At 38.7% G+C, this 13,264-nt stretch overlaps 1 protein-coding gene across 4 annotated transcripts in view; it reads left to right on the top strand.

Moving 5' to 3' along the window:
• The first annotated feature begins 2,606 nt into the window (after nucleotides 1-2,606).
• Nucleotides 2,607-13,264, top strand: part of CENPP (centromere protein P) — a 141,829-nt gene continuing 131,171 nt past the window's right edge. For 2 of the 4 annotated variants that reach the window (XM_061456203.1, XM_061456204.1), the window contains exons 1-4: nucleotides 4,618-4,795; nucleotides 5,626-5,783; nucleotides 6,129-6,217; nucleotides 10,514-10,602. In XM_061456203.1, coding sequence (XP_061312187.1) covers nucleotides 4,659-4,795; nucleotides 5,626-5,783; nucleotides 6,129-6,217; nucleotides 10,514-10,602 — 473 coding nt within the window. In that variant the 5' untranslated portion in view covers nucleotides 4,618-4,658. Of the gene's footprint in view, nucleotides 2,727-4,617; nucleotides 4,796-5,625; nucleotides 5,784-6,128; nucleotides 6,218-10,513; nucleotides 10,603-13,264 lie in introns of those variants that run through there. The other 2 variants (XM_061456200.1, XM_061456202.1) reach the window with 2 other exon arrangements.

Here is a 13,264-nt window from a genome sequence, read left to right as displayed (position 1 = left end):
TGTTAACCTGTCTGGTAATAATCTCCGTATCCAACACATGCCCAAATTTGCCCAATCTTTCTTGCAGTTCAGCCTTAGACACCACATGGGCATGCCCTCCAACATACAAGCATATAAAATACGAGCTCACTCCTCTAAATGAGATAACAAGGTTTTATTGAGGGACAAAGTCAATAAAGCAAAAGCAACAGCACTGGGTGTGTGACCGTAGCCAGAGGCGTGAGTGATTAGTATTTGTTACAGGTTTATATACTTTCACTATTGCATTAGTCACATACATATTCATAATTCCCGTGTATAGGCGGGGAATATTATAACTAGCTCCAGGAACTTATTATCATAAGTCTCCTCCTCTTGGCGTCTGTGCACTGCTCTCCGGTGATTGTGGGCAAGGGTCTGGAGGATGAAGTAAGCAGTCTTCCTCCTGTGAGTAGGGGTCTTCAAGATGAAGTAAGCAGTCTTCCTCACAGTGTACTTTTCACCTTTGGCACAGTTGGAAGCCCCAGTAATCACACAAGTAGCTGAAACCAGCTATATTTGTAATTCTTCTATTAACTAGCAAAGATTTAAAACAGTGTAACGTTATTGCAGGATGGGTAGACAAGGAGTATCCCAAGCTACCAGATGTTTGGGAGGTTCTGTCTCTAAACTAACTGATAAGTAGAAGGATGGTGTGAAATAATTCATATTTAGTGGGGCCACTAAATCCTGTTATCTTACCACAGACTTACAACACAAACATTGTTCTTTAAAGCTAAAGATACTTTAGAAGACTAGTGTGAAACAATTAACTCATGTTTAGTGGGGCCACTACATTCCACAGACTTACAATATAAACATTGTTCTCTTTCTACAACCTAAGTTAAGCTAAAAAGTACTTTATGTTTTCCAGGCACTAGCTTTCCTTATATCAAGCTTACCCCTCCCCCCCCCCCTTCTTTTACCTTTACAAATTCTTTTGCTCTGTCACTCCGTTTTGATCAAGAGATCTGAACCTTTTTTAACTTCTTGTCTAGTGTCTTTAGCGTGTTTTGTTTCTGTTATTGTAAACTGGTACAGTTATATCCACATAACCACACCTATGATTTGCGAAAGCCAATACTGATGCAGAGAGTTGACCAATGTACAGGGGGGTTGTACAAGGGGGTTGTACAGGGGGGGTGTACAAGGGGGTTAGAGGAATTTGCTTGCTTCAACAAAAGTACGATCTGTTGTAAATGCCTGCTAAGCAGAACAGAGACCTCCGGTCCTGTTGATAAGGAAAAGCAGATGCCTGAATCTACTGATAAAGCAGATGCCTGAATCTACTGATAAAGGGGAGAAGCAGATAATTTATGGCTGGGACACTGACCAAACTGTAAGGCCACACGTGAAGACTAAAAAGGTGAAAAGTGCAAGAAGAGGAAGACTCATTTACTTCATCTTGAAGACCCCTACCCAGAGGAGGAAGACTCATCTACTTCATCTTGAGACCCCTGACCATGACCAGAGGGGGCACTGCGCAGGCGCAGAGGACCTTCTGGCTCATAATACGAAGCGGGGATAGGACATGAATATGTATAGGCGTGTTGTGCAACCTTATGAATACATATAACTTTAGAGAATAAATGTACAGGGAAACAACACTGACGCACGCATGACTTTGAGGAATTATCCCCGTGCGTCTCAGTGCTGAATAAAAAAGTATACCTACTTTACAACTTTAACGAGTTGTGGAGTCAATCCGCGCATGAATACATTTATGTGTTTATCACAACCACTCTGTGAACACAGACCAGAGAGCCCAGTGAAGATCTCTAAACCAGCAGATCTTGTATTTCTAGTGTGTGTGCTGGGCACCATGTGCCAGCAGGGCAGGAGCTCAGCACCAATGCAATGCTCCACGCTAACCTAAAAAGCCGTAGAGGAACACAGAGCAACCCTGTGCTACATGCAGCAGTTACACCACCTCCTGACTAAATCTGCAGTTGAGAATGCAGCTGCCAATCTGCATGAGTGCCAGGGCAGAAACGAAAGGCCTCGTAGCTCCATTCAATTTATCTTCCTCCTTGCAGCTCTTCCTGTCGCCCCGGGGAAAAAGGGTCCGGCAGCTGCAGCCGCCCGGCCATGCTCATCTGTTCGTTGTCGACCGGAGCAGCGTGGAGAGAACACAAGGGTTGGGTCTGGGGACCGCGGGAGGTGCCAGCGGAAGGAACTAAGAGGAAAGGAGGGGGAGTTTCCACAAGACACTAAGGAAAAAAACCAACAGAGACTACGGAGCTGCCTGACAAAACAGCGCTTATGGCACCGTTTTGAACAGCGAACTCTGGATCTGGTGTTGCAGTGCCTGTGTTTCCGGGGGGGGGGGGGGGGGGGGAAATGAAAGAGCGGACGGTGCCCCTCGCCTGGGCAGCCGTAGTGGTACTGGCCAGGCGGCGGCGGGTGGTTGGGCAGTTCGAAGCGCGTGTTGCGCGCGGATTTAGTGCAGATTGAGCGGGGTCTGCGTGGTGGTGCCGGGGGGGCCGCGAGCCCTGGAGCTGGGTCCTGAGGCGGCGGCCGGCGGCAGTATTGGCTCTGCTAGCCAGGGCCGCTTCCCGTCTTTGCCCTGTGGGATGTGAGGGGGTAGGAGCAAAGCCGGGAAGCGCTGCACCTCGGCAGCTCCATCCTTACAGGCTATTGAATTCTGGTTCAAGCTTTCGTTGTAACAGCGTAGAAATAAATGCCTAGCGGTGTACACGGGCAGGTACGTAGAGATGTGAAGTGTTTGCCGTTAACGTATCGGTGTGTATGTGTGTGTGTTTCATTCGAGGAGAAATGGTTGTCATTAAAGTTTTTTTTTTTGTTTTATGCATGTTAAGTGTGATTTTACGCTGTTTTTGAGGTCATAATTAGTCTTTGAGTCTTATGCACTGTAGTATAATCTCTTAAGGTAAATACGTGTAAGCAACATGTGTTTTGTTACCGTTTTCAAAACGGCTGTTAAAAATGGAATTACTGACAGTCTGTGGTAAAGTTCTGGTTATTGTAATGTCTTTCTTTTCCTCAATGTATTCTTTATTATCACCAAAACTTTCTTCAATGCATCCACTTAAAAAATCCTAATTTAATAGGATACATTAGAGGTTTTGAGCTTCCATTTCGTGTCCCCATGGATATTGTTTGTACTCACACGTTGCAAAAGGTTGCTTTAAAATTTCAGAGGCAGTTACAATGTCAGTGGTTCTCTAATTGTATATGCTTTATTAAATGACCATATTTTAAATTTAAACATTTGTCGTGTTTTCTTATATGCGTTATTCAGGTGCTGTTTCTTATGACCTAAACCAACAAAATCCTGTTCCCCCCCCCATGTATTTTTGTTGAACCATGTTAGTGTGGATCTTACAAATACAGTTGTTTAAAGCCACATGTAAAACTAGATTCCTACTTTTTCTTCCTTTTTTTTCCTTCCTTTTTTTTTCCTTCCTTTTTTTTTTTCCTTCTTTTTTTTTCTTTTGAGGTTTTTTTTGTTGCACATTTTCCACAGGCCTTTGAATGCATTATGTGTAGGCTGAAAATTAGATTTTATTTTTTTTCTTAAAATTTAGGTTTGTCTTCAATTATTAATTAAATGTAGCTGTTTGTTTGTGGCTCTTTATTGCTGTTTACTTGAAAGACAGATTATGCTGTTGTGTTAGTAGGAGCAGGTGTGCTTCATTTAATCAGATGCATCATTAGGTGAAGTGGTCAAAGCTGGATTCTGTTTCTGTAGCCTCTTAGGACTGTTTTTTATTTGCAGCCCAGCTGCTTGCTCTGTTAATTTAAACCACCTGGATATGCTCCTGGATGAAGTTGTGGTTAGTTAAAAAGGTTCTTAAAGAGTCTGTGACGATTTTAAATTCCTGATTTAACTTCTGTATTTAGAAGCTATGCAGTGATCTGTGACTTCGAATTGGCTTACTAATTACATTTGGACTCAATGAATTCTTTGAGAGACTAATGCAACAAAGCTACATTTTTATCACAATTGCTGTCTATATTGGAGGAAACTTTTTCTTGTTTCTTTTAGGTGCAGTCAGAAATATGGTCATTTTCACATTCTTGCTGCTACGTAGTAGCTGCCTGTATCCACTGGAGGTGGAATCTTTCCGGTTCATGGTGCTTTTAGAGTGAGCTACCATTTTTTTAAGGAACTTTTTTGCATTCAGAATTATGGAACAAGTGATTTTTTTGGTCTTGTAATGTGTCTTTCTAAGTGGGCTTTCTAGGGTTTAAGTAAGAGTCACACTGATCGCAGAGTGCTGTAGTGTAAAGAGCAGAGTTTTACTGCAAGCCTAATTCTGTTTTCAAGTTGGTGGTACAATTTCTGTCAAATGTGGTTGCTGAGGATCAAGGTTTATATGTTTGTGTTATCTTCTAGTGTAGGCAGCAGTGTTTTGACACCTTAGAATTCTTTATGAGGGTATAAATTATTGTACTTGTTGAAGCTACCTGGGATATTTAAAAACTGTATTTAACAATTCTTCAGTTCTCTAAATTCATAAAATAATAGAGTTGACTCAAGTAGAGGGGTGGGAGAAACAATTGTCTAATGTTATATTTGAGTTTCTTAATTCATTGGACAAAAAATTATTTTGAATATGGATTATTTTCTTCTAGGACATCTAGTTTGTTTTATCTAGTAACATTGACTCTGAAAAATGGACAGTGATGTTTGTCAAGTTTATGAAGATGAAATCCAGTCACTGAAAGAGGAAATTAAACTATTGGCTGAAAAGTATGAAGATAGCCAACAGGAATCCACCTTTTTTTCTGATGAGGAGATATTAATGTCAATGTAAGCTTTTTTTTCTCACATGTTGGATTAATAATGTTTCTTTGTCAAAATTATTTAGGATAAGCTTTTGCTTCTCTTAGGACTTTCCTTCTGTTATTTTTATAGTGCTTATCTTGTTTAGATCATGTCCTACATATGGTAAAAGATCACAAGTAATAAATAGTTGATCTCTCTTTACTGTCTTCTGTTGGTAGTTAGTGGGGGTTTAGGGTTTTGTTGTTTTCTGAAAGGCAATTTTAGTGGTCAGATCATGACATCAGGTACATTGCTGTGCAGGCCTTGCAAAGTTGTTGTCTGCAAAGGCCATGTTTTCCATTATGCACTGTGAAACAGCTCGATGCCAATTTAATTAAAAAAAAAAGGGTGGGAAGATGGGGATTGGAACTGGGGAGATGGACAGGTGTGACTAGATGTATCCTAAGAAAATGCCATGTTTGGGCTTTTTATTTCCATTATTTAACTGATAATCTGCAGTAAATGTACACTCCATATCTAAAGTAATTTAGGCAGTAAAGACATCACAGCTCGTTTTTGTTGTACATTCCTTAAAATAGATACTTGTATCTCAAGATTTACAATAAAGGCTATGTCTGTATGATAAGACACATAACTATTTATGAAAGTTAAGATAGTTTACTGTTCCTAGTAATGTGATCCATCTGAAATGTGGCTTATCGAAAACTGATCTTGGTCAGAAAACAGTCAGATCATGTTAGAAGTGCTTTTTTTTTAAATTGTATTGCTGTACTGATGTGACAAAACATTTTCTTATGTCTTGGTCTTTTGCCCTTTTGATTATTTTATTTTTTCTTTTTTTTCTTTAATTCTAGAAAATCATTCCAAAGTGAACTTTGGGGAGAATCTGAGGGACATGAATCTGCAACAGACCTGAAAGCTGAACTTGAAAGTCTAGAAACACGTCTCTCATTTTTAATGAAACTTACTGGTATTCAGTTTACAGGTCATTCCAAGAAAACACTGGAAAGAAGTAAGCATTTTTATGCCCTTTTCTGGTGCTATATTGAGCATACTGTTTCTGTTCATTACATTTGAAAATGCATGTTGTAATTCTACTTTCAATGTTAGCAGAAAGACAATTATTTTGAAATACAGTAGAATTTTCTCTACTGCCAAGTAGTTTTTGAGTAAATATAGTACTTTCCATAGTGGGAGAGTGAAAGACTACTGTAAAGTTAGATTTGGTTTCTTTTAACATGTTTAACTTGATTTCTTTATGTGATGGATGTTATCAGTTGGTACTATGACTAATGGAAGAGATGCAATAGTTGTTGTATTGGAAATCTGATCAAGTATTAACTTTGTTTTACAACAGCTAGAAACAAAATGGTGAGGAAGCACAGATTATCAGGGAATTGCTGCTCCTTGTCTTTTCACTTGGAATTCCAGCTTCTTGAAATGCAGGTAAGGATCAATGAACACCTAAAGTCCCAACAACCACCAAGCAACCAACCAGAACTTCAAATGGACTAGTGTCAATAGTTCCTTTTCTATCTGAAAATGGTATTTTATCATTTTGATTGCCTGAGTCTCCTTAACCAAAGCCTCAGTTGCTTTTCAGGTTGCTTTCAACCTGTAGCAGCTGGACCCAACTTTTGAATTCCATGTGCATTCAAGCAAAATGGTTCTGAAGGTCAGGTTCAGCATTCAGTTGTGAAATCCTTATCACAGAATCATTTAGGCTGGAAAAGACCTTCCAACCATAAACCTAACACTGACAAGTCCAAATCGCCCTTCCTTCCCAAAACATGCACCCTGCCGGATGCTGTTGCAGTCTAACATTAAAGTAAAGCCCTGAACAGCACTGGATTTCCACTAACTCTGCCAAATACCTGCTGCTGCCTTGTCCTGACCCAGTATGGCTTTCATCCCACAGCTGTCTCTGATCTCCCCCCAGCACATTCTGCAGTCAGGTATCTTGTTCTAGAGACTGGAAAATTTCAAACCTTACCTCTCTTGAGGAAACTGAGGAAAAGCTTAAACACTACAAACTTGAAAATTTTTTCTTTGCTTCAGTTATACTTGTAATTTGCTTGGTTAGTGTCGGTAGCCATTACATTACAGGACTGCACGGAAGTTGCACTAAATACAGATTTTTTTTTTGCAGGGAAGCTCTTTCATGATAATCTATTCTTAGGACAGAATTTGAAATGATGAGCAGTGGAAAACAGCTGCTATCCCGATTTCTTATAATATACCCTAATTTTTAATAATTTTTTGACATCAGGAAATTTTCTTCTCCTGAAAACTTGGTTTTCAGCTCAGCTTTAAAGGTATTTTTTAAATGGAATGTGATTGAACTTAATAGTATTAAAAGCTGCCTTGCTGTGTAAAGCTGTCCTTTCTAATCTTAAGAAAAGCCATAATATGAATTTAGGATATTAATATTTAAATAGTCACATGTGGATGGCGTAAGATGAATGAGGTTGTTTTGCAATCTTTTAAGTCCATGAATGACTTGAAACTTGTGATATTATTTTACCATGTTCTTGTATAAAACTGTATTTAGATTTGAGCATGGAAATAGCTCGCATCAATCATGCTACTTGGTTAGATTGATATTTATATCTCACCTGTATGCTCCTGCAGAATGATAACATCTTTTACTGTCAATCTAGATCAGATGATGTAAATTTACTGGATGTAAATTCAGAGGTACATTGGTGCTGCTTAAATCTATTGCACCACTTGATGGCAGCACTTGTCTAGGTAATACCTGGAACTTGTAGTATTTCAGAGCTGATGGCGTATGCTGGAGTAGGGGGCATGTAGAATACCAAGCGTATATATTTAGAAAAAAACCACTTCAGATCAGTAGGTCCTCTGTGGGTGCAGTAGTCTGCCTCCATAGCTCTCAGTAAAGTTGTGACTTCAGGCCAGACTAGGACCTGAAAATTTTTTTCAGTGCCTCTTCTTGTGTATAAAAATGGAGAGACATGTTTTCAAAAATAATGGCATTAATGGTTGTATTCAAAACAACCTGTACTGAGATCAGTGTCGGCAAGCTAGTGTAAGGTTGCAGGTAGTTTCACCCATCTTAAGAAATAAAAGATGAAAGCTTTTGTGGTTTTTTTTTTTTTTTAAATGCTTAGTAGGTAACAAACACATTAGTATGCAGCAGAAGAGAAAGGATAATTCTCTAATTTGATCTTAAATTGTTAAATGTCATTCACATTAAAAGCTGTATTCCAGGATACAGTTGTATAAAGAATGGTGTGCAGATCAGAGTTCACTCTGACTAGCTTTAAATGGTTGAGATTGTGTCTGTATTACTGTAGTACTGGTCCTTGACTGCCTGACATACTAAAGAACCAGCTGAGATGTACAGTTTTGGCACAGTCAGATTAATGTGTAGTTTATCTTTGCAAGAAAACTAGTGTTTTGCCAGCTTTGAGTGCAAACTAAGAAGCTCCTGTCTGCTCACCGTTATGCATAGGTGAATGTTTACAAAGATCAAAATGTGAATGAGGAAAGCGGGCTAATGCAAAAGCATTGTTTTATTTATTTTCCTCTCATACTGTCCTTAGGTATTAGGAGAGGACATATACAATTTGTTTGAAAATCTGCCAAAACGTGTATAAACCTCTTGAGAAAGTAATTGTTCAAGTAAGAGTTGCTTCCTGCTTAAGCGCTTTCCTTTTGAATCTTATCATTTGACCTGCTTATTGGAAAGCCAGTTTATTCAAAAGGTAGTGTGTTAGCCTGTTGGCTACTAGCAACTTCTCTATAACTCCATGCATGTGTTGAACTTCTTGCTCAAAATTTAAAATGATTTTTTCTGATGTTACTTACTCAATCCACCAAACTTTGTAGTGTTTAGCTTTGCTTTTTCCTTTTCTTAGTGATGGCAGTGTTAGCAGCATTCCTGTCCAACCAGTACTAGGGATTCACAGAATCATGGAATCATAGAATCATAGAATAGTTAGGGTTGGAAAGGACCTTAAGATCGTCTAGTTCCACCCCCCCTGCCATGGGCAGGGATACCTCACACTAAACCATCTCACACAAGGCTTTGTCCAACCTGGTCTTGAACACTGCCAGGGATGGAGCATTCACAACCTCCCTGGGCAACCCATTCCAGTGTCTCACCACCCTAACAGGAAAGAATTTTCTTTTTATATCCAATCTAAACTTCCCCTGTTTAAGTTTTAACCCATTACCCCTTGTCCTGTCACCACAGTCCCTAATGAAGAGTCCCTCCCCAGCATACCTACAGGCCCTTCAGATACTGGAAGATACTGGAAGGCTGCTATGAGGTCTCCACGCAGCCTTCTCTTCTCCAGGCTGAACAGTCCCAACTTCCTCAGCCTGTGTTCATACAGGAGGTGCTCCAGTCCCCTGATCATCGTCGTGGCCCTTCTCTGGGCTTGTTCCAACAGTTCCATGTCCTTTTTATGTTGAGAACACCAGAACTGCACACAATACTCCAGATGAGCTCTCACAAGAGCAGAGGGGCTGGATCACCTCCTTTGACCTGCTGGTCACGCTGCTTTTGATGCAGTCCATGATATGGTTGGCTTTCTGGGCTGCAAGCGCAAACTGAAGCTGACTCATGTTCATTTTCTCATCAGCCAACACTCCCAAGTCCTCCTCTGCAGGGCTGCTCTGAATCTCTTCTCTGCCCAACCTGTAGCTGTGCCTGGGATTGCTCCAACCCAGGTGTAGGACCTTGCACTTGGCATGGTTAAACTCCATGAGGTTGGCATCAGCCCACCTCACAAGCGTGTTGAGGTCCCTCTGGATGGCATTCCTTAACTCCAGCATATCAACCGAACCACACAGCTTGGTGTCATCATCAAACTTGCTGAGTGCGCACTCAATCTCACTGTTCATGTCAGTGATGAAGATTGCTATATATGTTTTCATATCCTGCTTGTCTACTTAGTTTCCGTTGCCATTCCCATTTGCTTGTGGTGACTGGGTATAAGAAAAATAAAGCACAATGTCTCCAGTAGAAAGTGAAGCATTTGCTATAGTCTTCAAGCCATGATTGTAAACTTTTTCATTCACTGTTATCTAACCTGTTACTCTGGTGTCTTCAAGAATGTGTAGAAAAAATAATTAAGTTCTTTGTGGCTTCATTTCTGCTATATGAATGTCTTTTCTTAATTTTATTTTATTTTGGTAGGCTGTTAAATATTTAGAAACATTTTATTTTTACTGTCACGCACATATCCCCAAGTAATAGTTATTACTGTAAAAACTGATGGAATTTGGGGCAAAACTACAGGCTTTAAAATAAAAAATAGAAGGAAAACTAACAGGATTTTTTAATTTTTATTTTATTTTTTCAAATTTCGGGTAGCATTATTATGGCTTTCAGATGAAACCTTATATTTTCATTTTCTGGTATATGTGACAGGGATTTTGCTGGAAAATCAGAATCTTAAAGAAGTGGAAGTGATAGGAAAGGAATTGGATGAAGCTCTTTATACCAGATATAAAGGAAGACCTTTTTTATGTTTTCTCAATGCTGACAAGTTCAGCTATTATTCCAAAACCTTATTGCATGAATAATATTGATGCTGTTGAAATGAAAGAAATTGTCCGCACATATAAGCTGTAGCTTAAAAAAAATGCCATTTTAAGGATTGTATTACTTGGTAGCATTTACATATATTTTTATTTTATATGCAAATAGATACCTTTATTTCTCCATGCTAGAGAAATTTCTAACATACTGTGTTGTTCCTTATCTAGAACAAAGGAAATGTATCTGCTGCTATTACTGATCTCAGTATTATAATGGAGCCTAGGGGAAATGAAGATTTGGACAAATTTGTGTCAAGGTAAGGTGGAGGTTTGTTGTTTTGTTTTGGTTTTTTTTAATAAAGTTATTGTATGGAATATTTGATACTAAAGGCAATACTGAGTTGTCATGTAAATTGCTGTCAGCCAGTTTCTTTGTTTGATAATGTTCTGTTAGCCCAACCTAAACTCATAGTCCTTGTCTGTCTCCTTTTGGAGAGAAGCTGAAATGCATGTGATTTTTAAGGCTGGAAATGACTGTTACAAATGCATGTTAAATGGAAAGAATTTTAGTATTATCACGTGTTTTAGCTGTTTGAAATTGTTTGGTTCAGAGAAAGGTAGAAGAAGATAATCTCAGCTATCATATTTTAATTTATGAAATCAACATGTTAATTGCTTCTCAGATGTGTATGTGAGATGTAGATGTGCAATGTGGATGACTAATGGCTAAAAGTGTATGTCCAGAACCACTTTGCAGTACTTGCCTGTTTCTAATTCTCTGCTCACCATTCAGTTTCTTTTCTTTGCATCAGGATTTGTTTTACTGATATTTTCAAAGCAGCAAAATATAGTTTAAAAACTTGGAGTATTGTCTTTGTGCAATGGCGTATGAAAATGTGCATACTAAAACTCAAGCATGTGACCGAATGTTGCTTCTTGATTGTTTTCTGGAGGTTGTTACACAGAAGGAATAATGATCAAATTATTTGTCTCCAGTATTCTACTTTGAAATCTACTAGCAGATCTCTCTGAGAACAAATCTTTTATATCTAATTATTATTGGGTTGACTTAATCCTATTCTCTAAGCGATTTCTGTTGTTTTAAATTATTTTTAGACTTTGGGAGGGAGAAGGAAAGCAAATGAATGGGTGAAAAGAAAGGTCTGTTCAGTTAGCTCAGGTTTCATTAGTCTGTGCTGAAAGCTGAAGCTTTGGAATTTCCATACAGATACACTAAAGCTGGTGGTATAACTGAGAACAGTAGTTGACTGCTTTCAAGAAATAGGGTTTAGAAAAGGAAATTACCCTGTTTTGTTGTGTTTTGTTTTGTTGTGTTTTGTTTTTTTTTATGAGCTTTTTCTGACAGCAGAAGTGTCTTGGAACGTAATAGTCTTACTGGAAAGGAATGCATTGAAGTAGTGGCAGACCTTCTTTCATCCTGGCTTGAGTACTGCTCCCTTGTCCCTGTCTCTTCACTACCCTGGTCCTTTTCCACATTATGCTGGTATTAATAAGTAAACATAAGTTTTCATGAGGGATGTAAAATGAATTAAGGCTTTGCAATGAAGCAATCAGTTCTTTCTTTCTCCTTAGCTCTGTTTGCATGTACCATCTGCTGACCTTGTCTCAGTGGGTTGACCCTGACTACTTTTCTAAATACCTGACAGCCTTGCCCACCTTGCCCTTTCCCAGCCCCTTCAAATTAATTTTTTTCCAGTTAGTCTTGTCCTGCAAACAGTGTTTGTGGCTGATCTAAGGCAGTAGATACGTAACCAGAGTGGGATTGATGGTCACAATGTCTGAGAGCAGCCCACTGTCAGATTGGCTAAATCTGATTGTGTGATCTCCCTTTACAGCTTGTTTTCCCAATCGCCTTGTTAAACTAGTTACATTTTTTTTTTAAGCCCTAATCCCCATTTTCCATGTCCAGTTTCAGGCTTTTCCCAACTTGCTCTTTATTCTTCAGTGCATCAGCTGCCCTTAGAGTCTTGATTCCTACTTCTTCCTTCCCTTTCCCTCCATTCTTGCTGTATTGTTTATTCTTTTTAGCCTCCCTACCAGTCTCTCATTCCTTCCTTTGCCTCCTTGGCCTAATCTTGCCAAATCCATTGTCTAGCTCTGTTCCATTTCCTCTGCTGGCTTGGATTTTTTTCCTCCTTGGTTATCTGTTTTTTGGTTTTTTTTTTAAATACATTTTTCATAGTGCATGACAGAAAAAGGGTCTTTAAGAGCACCAGAGTTAAAAACTTGGCATTCAGTTGTAATTTCCAAGCCCATCAGTCATGCTTTGGAAGAAAACAGAGGAATGCTAGAACACTTGAGCAATATCTTTTAAAAAGAAGCAAAATTCAGTAGGCTATTTTCAATCAGGTACTGCTGCAATATAGAATACTTATTTTTAAAAGATACATCAGTCCTTAATTATGTTGTAACAATAAAGTATGTATGCAAATGGAATCACATTATTTAGTCTTCTATTTTGGATTTTACTTGTGTTCCCTTTGAACCAGTTATCACTTAAGTTACACTTTATTGGTGTTAAGGACCACGATATCTATGAAAAAAATCTTTTTTTTCTTCTTTTCTTTTTCACTTGATATCTTGTTAATTGTAGAGTTAGTTCACTGCTGCATGGATTACTTAGTCAAATAGGAGTTTTCAGATGATTTCTTACATCCTACTTTTTACTAACTAGTTAAAATTTAGAATTCAGATTTAGGACCGGTCTGCGTTTAATATATATTAAATACTGCATGGGCAGGGTATCTTGGAAATGAGGGGAAACGTGACTTCTTCCCATGGCTGTAAGAGTCATTCTTTGGTTTTATATGTTAGTGCAAGAAGTCTTGCATACTGCAGTGAGTTAAAATAGATTTTCTCTCTTTAAATAGCTAAAGGGGCATATTCAAGGAGCCTTAAACACTTTTCCAGCATTTAAGTTTCTTACATAGCTTTGTGGTTTTGATATTATTTTGTAAA

The sequence above is a fragment of the Pezoporus flaviventris genome, unplaced genomic scaffold (assembly GCF_033815535.1).
Source record: "Pezoporus flaviventris isolate CSIRO_AGI_PZ_B2104156 unplaced genomic scaffold, CSIRO_AGI_Pfla_v1 ptg000021l, whole genome shotgun sequence".
Taxonomy (NCBI): Eukaryota; Metazoa; Chordata; class Aves; order Psittaciformes; family Psittacidae; genus Pezoporus; species Pezoporus flaviventris.
This window is presented reverse-complemented; position numbering and strand designations above follow the sequence as displayed.